This window comes from Manacus candei, unplaced genomic scaffold, assembly GCF_025592945.1.
Source record: "Manacus candei isolate 608988 ecotype Guabito, Panama unplaced genomic scaffold, ASM2559294v1 h1tg000050l, whole genome shotgun sequence".
Classification (NCBI taxonomy): domain Eukaryota; kingdom Metazoa; phylum Chordata; class Aves; order Passeriformes; family Pipridae; genus Manacus; species Manacus candei.
The window spans coordinates 12,908,292-12,923,253 of record NW_026138098.1 but is presented as its reverse complement, the minus strand read 5'-3'; the positions used below and the strand labels follow the sequence as shown (position 1 = coordinate 12,923,253).

At 44.1% G+C, this 14,962-nt stretch overlaps 1 protein-coding gene across 5 annotated transcripts in view; it reads right to left on the bottom strand.

The window, feature by feature from the left end:
* SH3PXD2A (SH3 and PX domains 2A) overlaps window positions 1-14,962 on the bottom strand; it is a 258,461-nt gene that overhangs the window by 89,420 nt on the left and 154,079 nt on the right. For all 5 annotated transcript variants that reach the window (XM_051800684.1, XM_051800686.1, XM_051800685.1 and 2 more), the window contains one exon: window positions 8,060-8,088. In XM_051800684.1, coding sequence (XP_051656644.1) covers window positions 8,060-8,088 — 29 coding nt within the window. The remainder of the gene's footprint in view (window positions 1-8,059; window positions 8,089-14,962) is intronic.

Genomic DNA, 14,962 nt, shown 5'->3' with positions numbered 1-14,962 from the left:
AAAAAGGAGCAAGGGTCAAATTCCAACTGTGAAGCAGTCACACTGCCAAGCACAGAACACGTATGGCAGCATTGGCATGTCCAGGCAGAGAGGCCAGTAATCGATGCATACGTTATAACTCCTGCTGAATACCTCTGTAAGTAAAGCTTCCAGTCCTCTTGGGTTAGGTGAACCACTCCATCCACAGTGGATTGGAGAAGATTTTTCCTGTCATGCAGCCTGGACACAGGCCAGGTAGAATGTGGCAGGTGAAAAGCCACACACAAAGCTGGAGGCACTTAGGGAGAGCTGTTTTAGGGGTGAGTGCTCTCAATAGCCTAAGGACATACACCCTACACTGAGGTTTCCTACTCATGAGAGGGATTCAAGTGCTCCTCTGCCTGAGACTAAGTTACCCAAAATGCCCAAGGAAGGTCTGCTCCTCTCAGCCAGTCAGACTCATCTGTGCTGCATATGGATTCCTGGAGTGGCAGAGGATCATCACCCTCCACTACAGCTCCCAAGTGCATTTCTCACCTGCCTTATCTAGGGTGCCAAAACCAAAAGACCAGTACTCTCTGTGCAAGAGAGGAAAAACCCACGCAGGCAGCACTAATACCATCTGCCACCAACAGACAGAAGTGGGAGGCAGAAAGGGAGCAGATTGAGAACAGAGAGTTCCTTAAAAGCAAGCAAAATGCCAATATATCCTCTAAGGTACCACGTGCTTTTTCAGCGCTCAGCTTGAAGGCTCTCTGAGGCATCTGCAGGGTGCATGCTGTTCTGCCATGGCTGTGCTTAAGCCACACCTCATATTTGCAGGCCTCCCCTGCCTGCCCAGTCTCCTTGCTCTCTCTCCCAGAGACAGGGTTCTCTGCATCATCAGTGCTGAACTGGGAACAGCAAAGAACACAAACACATTCCTTTCCCTAATCCTGTACCCTGTCCCCACACTTCAGTTTAAAAGTCAAGGAGCAAAACAAAAAACCCACACAACACACAAACAACTCTTTCTCTCTTATCCCATCTTCCTCCCACCCCAGCATATAGGCCACCCAGAAGATGACAGTGATCCTATACATCTAATGGGCCACATCTTGTCAGCAGAAAACTGAAGCAGCACAGAATAAAGTCTCCTATCTGCTCTTCTCTTCAGTAGCCTCAGGCAGAAGTCCAAAGCATTTCAGTTTAAGCAGTGACTTTAAAAATATGGTGTACAAGGAGAAGTGTGAGATCAGCTTCCTCCTGCCAGAATACCACAGGCTGGATTTAGAGCGTGGGATTGGAGTGGACAGATTCACATCTTGACTGAAGATGCAGAATTGGGTCACACACACAGATGCTGCAAGGAGATGAAATCTGCCTGACTTAGCGGCAGCTCTTCCTCAAATCCTGCTCTCTGCCAGTGCACCTGAGCATAGAGCAATAGTCCTGCTTTGGGAAAAAAAAGAAAACCACAGAATGGATGTTTCTCTAATTATATGAAGAACTTGTTAAGAAAAGATTTAGAAGCTTGTTACAAAATCAGAACAGAAAATTAGGTGTTTGGGGAATTACTATATCAAGGAAAAGCCAATAAAATGACCAGAAGTTTAGCAAATTCACTACCTGAGAAAGAATAATTCTCTGTCATGAGAAAAGGAAGCTCTGTCATCAAGGACTGAACTCAAGATGCACATTGAGATCGTTAACTACTAATGTCTTCCAGAACCAGGCCCAAGATGTATATCCACAGTAATTAAATGCTAAGGTTTGTTTGGTCCTTGGTTGCTATGCCTCTGGCTATTCTATCCTTCTATTATTACTAAATCCTTTATCTTCCTGTTAAAGAAAAAAAAGCAAAAGCTATGTGAGAACCAAAATGTTCTGCCAGAATCTGCTGTTTTTAAATTCCATGCAGTAATTAGTACGTACAGCCAAGAAGGTTAATCGTATGATGAGGGAACAGATCCTGATTTCTGATCAAGAGCAATCTTGTCAGTACATGCTTGTGAAGTTATAAAATAGTGGCTGGCAAACTACCTCATCCAGCTATCCTCATCAACAGGCTAAATGGCATCAAGGAGCCAGTCCACCATCACTGTTTCTGCCATAATTGTAGAAAGCAATGTAAGAAGCACAGCACACACATGTGATTCATCAGGACACAAACAAGAGCACGTGCCTTGTCTACAGGGATCATGTCATACCACAGATTTCTTACAAGGATTAAGACACCAAGACCAAGCTACAGGGTTTAAGATGTTCCTGGGACCTTGCCATGGACTTAGACAGACTTAGATTCTCATTCACCACCTTAAAAAAAAAAAAGGGGGGGATAAAAGAATTGACCTTCCAAGCTAAAGCTTTCACTTCAGATGGAGTATAGGGAGACAGACTTCAGAGACAAACACCAGGAGAGCGGAATGACTCAAAGTAACATTTGAGTTAAAAATCACATTTTAGCTTTGTTGCTATCACCTGGGCTCAGATTCACTAATGAATAGCCAACTGTCTGCTTCATTACTCAGGCACCCAATGCAGGTAGCCCCAAGACATCTGCTACAGTCACCACCCTGACAGAAGATACATTGCCTCATGCTGGGATTTACCATGTTAGTTAATTGGATTTTTCAGCCTCTTTAGTAACACGTTCTCAGATTTGGCCCCTTTGAGAACCTGTTTAAAAGGCTTAGAGTTCTTCTGACTGAGAAGACAGAACTGAGACAGATTTCACAGTCAACTGAGTAAGTTAAGGCAGTTAGCCCACAGTTCTAATATTAAAAGGGTTTCCACCACTCCAGATGACATCCCATCAATACCGCAACAGCCTTAAGGCAAAGGAAAGGCAACATTGCAACTCTGAGAGAGAGGTCCTTCCTTCTCCCTCCATGCAGCCATCTCCCACAAATATTATAAAATACCTACCAGGCCTGGAGGCCACACATTCCCTTCTCTCCCTGTGCCCATAGGTAGCTACACAGGCCTGCCACAGGCCCATGAAGCTGGCAGGCAGCTCCACACTCAGTTGCATCAACCAAGCTTTGCCCCAAGGGTTGGCACCTCAGTCCTGCAATAGGTAAAGACAGTTCCAGCCATACAGCCCTACCAATCCAGCTAGTGGCTCACACATTTGTGACCCTGTTGAATGATTAGGCACAGAAGGGCTAGCACACACTATTCCTTTTCTCTGTGTCATCTTAAAGGAGGCAGTTCAAACTAAGTTAAGAAAATAAAGCTCATTTATAAAAAAACCAAAAAAGCAAGACTTGCCATGGAGCTGTAAGTGCAAGCTAGGCACGTGCAATGTGACAGGACCAGAAAGGTTAAGGTGTGAAGTAATGAGCATAGCTCAGCTTGTAAAGGCAGAAAAAGCCAAAAGTTGAGCCATTTCCCTCTGTAATTACAAAGGAAGAAGAAAAAACTATCCCTAATAACAAAGTAGCATAAGGCAACTCCCTGAGGCTGACAGAATACACATCCTCAGCGCGAGAGTGAGGAAGATGGTTTTCCTAGTAAAGAAGAAACAACTTTTGCCATCAGCTCCACCCATAATCCCAAAGCAGCATCCCACAAAGTGATCAGCCACAAGGGCCAGTGGTGTTGTTACCATGATCTGCTTGTTTCTCACTTGGGGCCCTGCTTCTGTCAGTGCTGCAACTCTCTCAACTCTACTTAGTAATTTCCCCATTGAGGGAAAAGAGAGCATTACAGATGTTTCTATAAAAAGTTCATGAAGTAGCTTCCAACAGACTCTGAAGTTTTTATTTACTTGCCAGTGGATACATCCTTCCTAGTTTTAGATTACAGGAGGGAAAGAAAGCAATGATTGTTGTCTGTGTGTAGCCATAATCTTACTAGCCCAAAAATTGGACATGGGAACGCAGCTGAAAGATGGTTCACTCGTGCAGGGAAGTCTCATCAGCATCCTCAGTGAGGTAACATTGGCTTGGACCAAGTTGTTAAGTTAATATTCTAAGTGCTCAATTACAGGGGCTGTTTAAAGAGACTTCAGCTGTCTGAGCCAGCCAAAGCTCAGCCAACTTGACACAGACAGGAACTGAACAACGAGGGAAAGGAGACACTGCATACTGAAGGAGCCATAACTTCTATTTTTTTAAAGACTTATTCCTCCTCAGCTGGAGGAGCATCCTACCACATCGCAACAAGGTGTCAGAGAAAGCTGCTGAGCAGGGGCTTGAAGCCAGCTGTGCCCCCAGTAGCAAGCTGGGCTGTCAGCAGGGGGGGTTTCGTTATGATTTCAGAAGGGGATGGCCAGCCGTGCTTCTGCTAGTGCACACTCAAAGTAGTAAACACGAGGACTTGGTCGCTTACCAGGTAGGTGACAAGGATCCACACCATTGCTTTGAAAGCCATGGTGAAGTAGCATCTCTTCTGCTGGGTCTGACCCCACAGTTAGCAAGGTGAATCCTCTCAATAGTTGAGAAGCACTGAGACTCAGTGCAGAAAAGTTGTAAAGCCCATACTGACTCCCCATTGCCACCAAACACCAGATCCCGGATGTTTGCTTCAGCTTCATGACTGGGAAGTGACAGCTTCGGTATGAAATCAGCCAAGAAAAATTCTCAGCAAGGCAAGAGGGCAAGATGATCTTAACTCCAGGAGTTTGTAGCTTGCTCTAGCCAGCAAGGCGTATGTGGGGGACAAAATGACATCTTTGGGAATAAACATACTCCAATTAGTTTTACAAGCCACACTAGGATTAGCAGATATCTCAAGGGTTAATTAGTCCACCATGCACAGATGGTAGCTGGTAGGGTTTGCAGAGTGGATTAACCTAATTTGTGGTTTGTAATGTACCATGCAAATATCCATTATTAGACTTGCAGCAATTCTACCCTTATTTTGATTTGAGGACAGAAAAACCACACAATGGATGCCGGCATAGAATAATGTCTATTTTGAGTGACAAATGAGTAGCTGTTCACTTGGCTTATGGGATCAACAAATTTGAGTCTGAAAAGTAATACCTTCTGGTTTTACTACAGAGGGTCTTTGGATGGACCAAGATGAGACCACTTCTTGTGAGCATACAGAATATGCCCATGGTAACCACTCCTCACAGCTGTGCTGAGGGCTCTTCAGCACTGACAGATGGTCACAGAGCAACAATTCAATTGCCTGGAAACATGAAGGGAGCTTTTGGAAGCATCTCCACAGCATGTCAAATAAAGCCCCACAGGTTTAAGGTCTCAGCACATCAACACACACTGCAGTTCAGGCCACCACAAACGCCCATGATTTCAGAGCCTCAGTTGCTTCCATTGAAGCTCCAGGCCTTCAAGCTGACTCCAGGTTAAAGCATTTATGATTAGATCACATCCAAGCAAAGGGCTGTGTGTTTACATAGCACTTTGCACAAGAGGAAGCCTGGCTCAGGGCTGGCATGCAAAGATGCCCCAGATCAGCACAAGACCCCCTTTTGTTTAGCTAAGGATGTGCCATGCTGTTGCATTTGGTTCAGGAGGTCTCAAATGTTTACAACCAGTATTAGCTGCAGCGATAAATGTTTCCATAACTCCTGTTAAACTCTGAACTTATCCAGTTTCTCCCTTCTCTAAGGGGCAAGCACAGGACTAGCTAGACACTCACTCTGGCAAGGCAGAGGTCAGAGTAGAGGTGATGCTGGCTGTTAGAGGCATTCTCCACATGTTTCTGCAATTGGCCATGCTTGTGTCGTGCCTGCACATGCCTGAGACACAGCAGCTGTGGGATTCCTGCTGGACAGTGTGGGACAGCTGTGCTTACACCCAAAATCCTCCTTCCAGCACATCTTTGGTCAAGACAGAAGATGTGTTCACAAGTCCCATTTGTTGCTTGCATTTAAAAGTGCAGATTTGTCTTTCACTTAAAGATGGAGTAGTGTCTGCACCTACAGAGGAAACTACATTTCAAAGCTAATTTTTGTCTTAAAAGACCCTCACAGCAATCCTGAAAATCTGTGCTTATTTACCCCATCACTTGTTCAAGTGTCATAAAGCTGGTCTTTGTTAGAGGCTGTAATTGCCAACTCCCTTGGCATATTCCTTCGCTCATTGTGTACACACTCCCACAGTATTCAGCTCCAAACAGAAGGAAGCATTCCTCTGCCACTCTAAAATCAAGCAAGAAGATGGCCAAGAACAGAGTCCCTTTATGCAGTTCACTTTGTTCAGAGAGCTGCTTTGCATTCCTCTTTGTACAGGGTAAGTGGAGAAAAAGCATCCCTAAGCCCCACTTTTTCCAAGCCTTAGCTGTGCAAGCAGCCCAGCACCAAGAAGCAGAGAAGAGGAAACAGTCCCAGAAGGAGATACGGCAAAGGAGGGAGGCTGACCAGACTGTCCCTCACAGGGATAGACGAACGTGTCACTTGGGATGGCTCAGCTCAGGGGGCTAAAGAGTCCAGCATCCACAAATGGCATCTCAGCTACACTGACTCAACTTAATTGCTCTTTTCACAGTGTCATGGCAAATCATCTCCAACTTGCCACCAGAGCCACAGGAATGGAAATGCAGAAGTTTCCTTCCACTCCCCAAGCAGTCCCTTGCATCTCTTGCACATGAGTTGCAATACTCTTTCATGTCAACTGGTGCAATGAGCCCAAAGCTCTCCTGGTCTCCTAATGCTGTTCTTGTCATTGCTAAATCAGGTTGTCCCAGAGACTTCAGCAATGTTTTTCAATGGGCTTTACATGGCCCAAAAGCCACCAGTGCTCAGGATGTGGCACCGAGCCAGGAACTCCCATCCTCAGCTCTGCCTTCCACCAAGTTACTTGGACCTTTGCATTTATGGTCAACCTCTTTGGAGAAAGCACTGCTGCTTAATTCATAGGCTGTTGTAAAAACACACTTTTACATTACATTTAGGAGGTCCTAGAAGTGCAACCCAGACAGAAGTTTTTTAGAAGATTAGGAAGACAAAGCATGCCCTAGTTTATTGTGTTGGACCAGCACCTTGTACCACACTTGCCTCTTCATTACAACAACCCATTGCAGGGACATTCAGGGAAAGGTACTAAAAGTATTGGCCTGCAAAGGAAACTGCCATTTGATGCAGAGGCCATCAGGGTTAACTAAAAGCTTCACTTAAGTGTATCACTTAGCTTATTATAGGATGACAGCTTAAAAGCCCTAATAATTAACCAACAAATCAATCTATCCAGTGATCTTCATTGCAGTCCAGTGCATTACATTCATCTTCCCTTCCTTCCCAGAGACTAAGCCAGTGCAGTGTTTCTTTATCATCTTAAAAAGCAAGAATCAAAAAATCTTCCCCTCCCCTGCACACATGTCAGAGTTTTCCAGGAGTTGCTGTTGGTTTGAAAGGCCTCTCCCTGAATGCAATTTGGAGCATCCAAGATTCCAAACAAAGTCAATGAGAGTTGCAGGTGCTCAATGCTGCTTGGAGAAAAAAAATTAAAAAACAAAAAAATAGAAAGCCCTGACACATCCAGCTCAGAGCAGCCAAACCCAGAGGCCCATAATTACACGTCTCTATTGAAAACACATCTGTAAAAATCACTAAGAGCTACATGGGAAGGGGAAAAATTAGATTTATATAGTTTCAAATCAGAGTTTCATAGGACATTTCAATCCAGGATTTTAAAAACAAAACACTGAGCTAGAGCCTTTGAGGCAACCCAAATCCAGGCATAGACACTGAGAACATTTTGCATCAGAAGCCTCACCAGAGCCTCTTGGAAAGGCAAAATAAAAGATTCAAACCAGAACAGAAAAGGATTCCCTTCCCCTCCAGAAAAGAACCCCAACTCTGAGTCTGCATTTTGACCATTTGTAATGAAAGAGAAAGAAATTTAATACAATTATCCTTTCAGATTTGAGACAGAGCTATATAAATACAACCAGAGAAGAGCAGTCATTTTAACTGCAATACTATATAAGGTGGATTTCTTCTCTCCAGCAAAAGAAAAAAACCTGATGCTTATCTCCAGCAGGATTCAGTAATAAAAAGTTAAACTGCTATACAATTTCATGCCACACAAAATAAATGGAAGGTTTAACACGGGAAAGCAGGGGGCAAGGTCTTCTCTATAATCATGCAGTACATATATATTAAAAAAAAAAAAGGCTGGTGTCTTACCTGATTTTCTCTTTGAAGATCCATAGTCCCTGAAAAAAAGGCAACAACAAATAGACATGGTTAGAGCTGGAAACGGTTGTGAGAGAATGGGTACCTCCCAAATTTCCACCCATATGCTCAAGGGCTCATCCTGCGCCCTCCCTCCCTTAAAGCGGAGGTGAGGGCTGCCGGGCATGGGCAGGCGGGGGCCGGGGGCGTCCCGGGCAGCACCGACCCATCAGCAGCAGCAGCTGGGGCTGCTGCAGCACCGGGGGCTCGGGAGCATGTGATCAGCCAGGCAGAGCGAACCATCCGCAACCAGCAAGGCAGGGGAGAAGGGTGTCATTTTTTCCCCTTTAAATTGTGCTATTAAATGCACAGCTACTGAATTAACCCTTAACGTTCCCCCGGAGAGCAACGGGAATATGAACTGATTGCTGCAGGGATGCGGCTGCTCCAGGCTGAGCTGCCGTGGCTGCCAGTTCTGGCGTTTCAGAGGCTAATTAATTTGTGAATAACTTCCAGACCTCCTCTAGTTATCTCTGACAAGCACTTGGAAAGCACAAGGGGAAAACAAAAAAACCCCAAAACCAAAAAAACCACAATCAACCCCCAAACTTTGTTCTTTCTTCTTTCTCGCACAATAGAAAATGCACCCTTACTTTTCTGTAGTGATTTAAAAAGGGTGCTGGCACCTCTGCTCATGCAGAACAGCTGAAATCCCAGACAGCTGCTACAGAAGGAAAGAAATCACAGAAAGAAGCTGGGAGAACTGATTCAGGATAAGCAGAACCGAGGACAAAAATACTTGACTATGGCTGTCCTTCCTTGTGGAGCTCTCTGGAGCCTCTCAGACCCAGCTCTGACATGGTCTGCACAGGCAGGAGCCTGGGCAGTGACAGCCCAGGCAGAGACAGCATCGCTGTGCAGGCACAGTGCCCGTGGCACCATCACACCCTGTGCCCAGCGGTGTTAATGTCAGAAGAATCACCCAATGGACCCACTGTAGAGGCAGGTTGTCTTTGCAGGAATCCCACCAGAGGGACAGGTAGTAGCCTCTATATTTTGAGTCACCAGTCTGTCGGGTGTGGGTTTTTGTCCCTTGCAGCATGCTCTGTACTCCAGAGAATCAGAGAAAAGTTATCCCAAACTATTTATTTAAAGAGAGTTTGGGGGACCAGCTGAAGAAACAACACATGTCTTGAGGGCAGAGGTATGTCTACCCATAAATTCTGTTTCTCCCAGAACTTTGTATGCATCCCATGCCTTACATGTCTAGCTAGGATTTGCTTTGAGTGAGTAATAACTACTTGGGAGGTTTTTGCAGCCTCTTTTAATTTCCCAGTGTCATTTCTACTTCAATTAAACAGTTGTTTTCTCAACCATGTCTGCAGTTGTATGTGATGTGAAGATGCTACTGCTCATGAATAACTTGCTTCTTCTACAGAAGTGATATCATATGCAAATATAACTCCTGCTATTTGGTGCTCGAAACAGAGATCTCTCAGAACAAGGCAGGGAAGGCACAACATACTCTACCCTAGCTAGGCTCCCACGCCAGCCTGGAGCTTTGTGGAGCTGTCAATACAGTTCTCTTGGCATGTGAAAGTCTGTGTTTGGTCCTGCTCTGAACTGCCTCTCTTTAACAGCGATAAATGGTGAGAAGGTCAAACCCTGCTGAGATCCACACATATAATTTAGTTTAACCTAGTATCTCTCTCCATTGTGCACATGCTTGATGATCACCTCAATCCCTCCCACCTGTCTTGGCTTTTTGCAGTGAAGTTCCTGGACCTCCTCAGGATTATGGCTTGGAGCTGGGATTTCCCTCTGCAGCATGTTGGGTCCCCACCTCCCTCTGTGCCATGCAAAAAGGCTGCAAAGATTAGGACCTCTGAGGACCCTGGGAGGATGGTGTAACTATGTGCCATCCCTAGAGGAGAAACACAACCTCCTTCCAGTCTTTGCCAGAAGGTCCTCAGCAAACATTTCTAGGGCAATCTCCAGCCAGCCAGCCATGCTGGGGACACCCCACAAGCACACTAAGAGAGGTCAGAGCACGCACAGAAGGGTGAAGACAAGTAACATTAGAGAGACACAAAAGAGCCCTCAGCCTGGTCAAAGTTACCAAAGAAAACTCAGCTCCTTTTGCCCCTCTAAAAAAAAATCATCCAATTCACACAATTAGAAATGGGGTAATGATGGACTAATATGGTTAATAAACAACTAAAAATTGATAAAGCTGTTGTTGAATGTCTTTGTCCACCAGATCAGGTCACAGTTTGTACCTGAGTTCAGAAATAGTAGTAGAAGATGATTTAACTGTGCTCTCACAGTACAACAGTGGCAAATGCCACACAAAGCTCATAATTCAAACCTCCATCTTGGGTGCTCTCACACATCTTTCAGCCCCATCTCTAGCTGGTTTTAGGGCTTTTGTGAGCCCTGCCTGACTCCATGTTTATTTTTTTTTATGTTTTACTATCCTGCATATGATTCATTGATGTATTTTCCTTCTCCCAAGTGATGATATATAAGGTGAATACCTCTCAGCCTCACTGTTTCAGTGAAGCATTAGTATAAAGCTGAAGTATTGGTTTAGGTCTCCAAAACAATAAAGGAAATTATTTAATGGTTTCTCTTAACTGTAATAATTTCCAAGTAAAACTTGCAGTCCCCAGACTGCACCTGGCACACCCTTAGATCAGACAAGAAATGTGGCCTTGCAGAAGAAAAACCCTTCCAAGGAAAGATAAAATGAATGTCACATCTGCAGCTACATAGGGAAGTTCACTTTTTCTTCAGCTCTTGCTCTTTTTATCTTTTCATCTTCATACACGCACATATTTCCATTCTTCTTCCATTTCTAGATGAGAACAGACACCACCATCCTATTTCACTGCCAGCCATAGCTGTAAGAATAGCAGTGAAACCAGCGGGTGGAACTAAAAATAGCTCTGGCAGGTCCCTTCCTCATTAGTGAGGATCACTCCATACTGAATGCCTTTCACAAAAATAGCATATTTCTAGCCTCTTTTGTATTAGAATATAGTAATTTTGTTTAAAATCTTCCTGTGGGGCACCACCTTTAGCTGACACTGAACCTCATTACTGGCAAGGAAAATATTTCCCACTCCTAACAATATTAAAATATCACTGCTGCCAAGCACGTCACACAAGCTGGACACACTTTTATTTAATGACAGAAAAGAGGGAAGCTGGATCTCCTTTCTCATCAGCATTACCCCAGGATAGCATTACTAATTTGAAATCTAGCAATGAATGTGAAAGGAAGACGGTGAGCATTGTGATAGAGCTGATTGTCTTGTTATCACACTAAGCTATCCACAGTCAGTCTGGAAATTTCTGAAACCTAGAAGTATGTTATGCCATTGAATTTATATGTCACTTTCAATCTAATTTAAATATGAAATTTATATTAACAATGTTATGGAAAATTTTTATGGCATGTCTTTTCTTTAAGGATTGACTTTGCTGCTGTATTCAGTGAGAGTTAATAAACATTGATGTGTGCATGTATGTGTTTCCATCTATCTAAATACATACAGATATACACAAACAAGCAGTGGCACAACTGGAAAGTTGTTTAAAAATGAGGAGTATCCTGACATTTGTTCAATAGAGCCTAAGAAATGTTCCAAGTGAGCAGAAGACTGGAGGTGACTAGGTGTGCTGGCAACAGGCTATGCCTACCTCTTCAGCTGTACTTCTAATTCAGTTTGATTTATATCTGTCCCAGAAGGTTTCTCCTGCATCTTTCATAGAGATCTGGCAAGTCTGCAGAAGCCTCCTGCAGGAACCAGGGGAGCTTGCAGAGCAACACTGCATCAATAGAGGGGCTGCAAGGCTGCAACTTAGCTCCTGCACAGCTCCCCCTCGGAGGTGAGGTATTCAGCAAGGGGACCTCAACCTTGTGGTATCCATGATGCAAAGGCTCTTTTAAAAGCTTCTCCCCCTTGCCATGGGACAGCAGACCCAGAAAGCTCACTCTCTGGGATTCCTCCTTTCTCAGACACGTCACCTTTTAGCCCCGAGTCTCTGCCTGTCAGTAAAGCAAAGCTCGGCTTCAACTTGTTTAGCAAAGATTTCAGACAACTGTGAGTTTCAGCTATGAGAGAAAACAGTGCCTGCAAAGCATGAGGAGCTGTCAGACCCATGGAGCAGCACATCCGGGAGAGCTGCACAGCAGACATTTCTCCAGACGAGACAGAAGCTAAAGGGAGAGTAAATCATCCTTCTGTCTTTTTCTCGGTGTTTGCTGTCCAAAGGAGATGAGACAGTGACAAACCCTGAGTAATGCAGGTTAATATGTATCCTCTAGAGTATTTTAATACGTGCATTAAAATTGGTCTGTATTTGTTGCCTTTTGTTAATTCACATTTAAATACATTGTGGATGTTTATGTTCCTATATTCCTTAATTCCTAAAAGTCTCTAGTGGTGTGGGCAGGCTGCGGTGGGGATGTATGACATTTCAAACAAACAACTCAGTTTATCATTTAATCGCCAATGATTTGCCAGGCAGATTAAAAGCACAGAAATGTTTTTACAAGGAAGTCCACTCTCTCCTTCCCAACACCCTTACAGTTTGCAGTCAGTAATGAAGACAGCTTTTTCACAAACTATTTTTCTTAGCACTGCTATCAGATTCTGTGACACTATTTTTAAAGTAAACCAATACAAAAATACTTTGCTACTACTCTTTACATGTACAGAAACCTGAGCCTTGAGAATATATTTGCATCTTGAAACGCTCCTAACTGATTTTCCTCAACAGCCAGACTGACATTTTCTATTTGAGATGAGGCACAAAACCAAGTGTGACTGAAAACTGGCACTAGGTACCTGCCTGTCACCAAGGCCTATGGTGGAGGAGCACCTGAACACCTTAATACTCTCCAAACACACAGGATCTATATGGAGAGTGTAGGGTTGAAATTCACTTTCATAGTACTCAAAGTGCAAAAGTTTAACCATGTGCACAAAAGCATCTCCATTCCCACTGAGCTCTGAGACCCATATGACATGCAATTAAGCAAAATTAACTCTATATGTTATGCATCAGGAATAGAAATTCAAACACATGGATGCATACAGCTATATGTTTTTCCCCTCCAGCATTCCATCCTCTGAAATCATGAAACCACAGCTGATCTCTTCCTCGAGCCAAAGAAACAGATGAAGGCTTTTTTCCTTCTTCTTTTTTTTAGAATGTATTCTGCTCATTTCCTGATATAAATCGTTGCATTGTGGAACCCTCTCCAACATGAATCTGTCCTTCTGAGCAGAGGTCGAGCTTTCCGGCCCTGTGAGAAAAGGCCCCATTGTGGTGGTCCCGAGACTACAGAATTCCTTGCTGCGAGCAAAATGGACTTGTGGGGCAAGAAGAAAATCTGGCGACCTGACTTCAAACCCAGGAGTTTCTTGCTAGCTGGAAGCGGCCTCTGCTTGCTGCTAAGAAGGGTAAGCCACTGTTGTGCAATGAGCTCCTTAAGAGAACAGAGGCAACACAAAATAGAGAATTTTGCCTTCCTGCCACCTTTCTATTGTCTTCACAGCATGTCTGTAATGCTGGCATAGAGCAAACAGCACTGCTTTACATACTACATACTTCTGGTTAGGCTGCAGTGACTTTCTCTGCAACATATAACAATGGTGGCCCAATTTGGCACACCAGGACCCAACTGGAGGTCCTGATTAAGTACTGACTTCTGACTTCCCTGTGAAACTCCAAGCACAACACTGGAAAACTCATTTATAAGTGCAGAAGAGATCTCCCCTATACCAGTAACCTTAGCTTGCACAAAAAAGCCAAGGTTGGAAGGAGATGGACATTGTCTTCTCTCCAGCAATGCTCCCTATACCTGAATCCATGGATTTGTATCATGAAGCAGAGGTGCAGGACAAGGAAAGGCAGTATCCTCTGTTTTGCACTCAGAGGATCCTGGAGATTAGTCCTGCACAGCACAGCTTGAGCTCTGCCACCAAGTCCAAGGTGCAGCTCCAAGACAAGCAACATCCCAATAGGCCATCTCAGCCTCACACAGACCCAGAGTATTTGAGGTCAGGGGCACCATTTCTTTTCTTGTGTAGAATAGGTGTTAGAAGGACAAGAGATGGGTTCAAAGCATCCAACCCCTTCCCAAAATCACTAGGGAATGCCACAGATTTCTGTCCCAAGATTCTTCAGCAGTGAAGTTGATTGCCTGGCTCCAGAGTGCAACTTTAGTATTTAGTATTTAGTATTCAGGCTGAAGAAATGCAGAATTAGCCTTTTGCATTTTTCACAGTCGTATTTTTTTAATTATGGAATTATCCTCTTAGAGAAAGACAGGGCCTTGGAAGTGCACATTCAGCATTTCACCAGGCTGTGAGATACGGGGCAGGGTGATCTGACAGCAAAGCCCAGCCTTCCCAGCACGAGGGGAGATGGCTCAGCACAGGCTGCAGAACACTGGGGCGATGAGCTAACGCCACATGATCCTCTACTGCAAGGCTTCAGCGGCCTTGAAAAAGACAACACAAATGTTTATAGCAAGTTTTTCCTGGAAAGAAGTATAAAAACAAGATCTTGCCTAAGAGTCATATCCTCATCTGTTTCTGTTTTACCTTGTTTATTCTTACAGATGGCAAATTTCTCCCCAGGACAGAAAAATGTATTTACCTTAGCGAGAACTCTGGGTGGAGGTGTTCTTCATCTCCTCTAAACTGACCCTGCTTGTCCCTTGTGGGGAGGCCAAATTTATCTCTGTCTTACACTGACCAAGCATGTGCCACTTTATTATAGCCTTTACAGCATAAATGCTGAGTGATAAAATCAAGTTAATAAAAATAAATCGTTCTCATATGCAGGTTTTCCAGTTGTGCTTTTCACTTTGGGATTTTATTACAAACATCTACATGC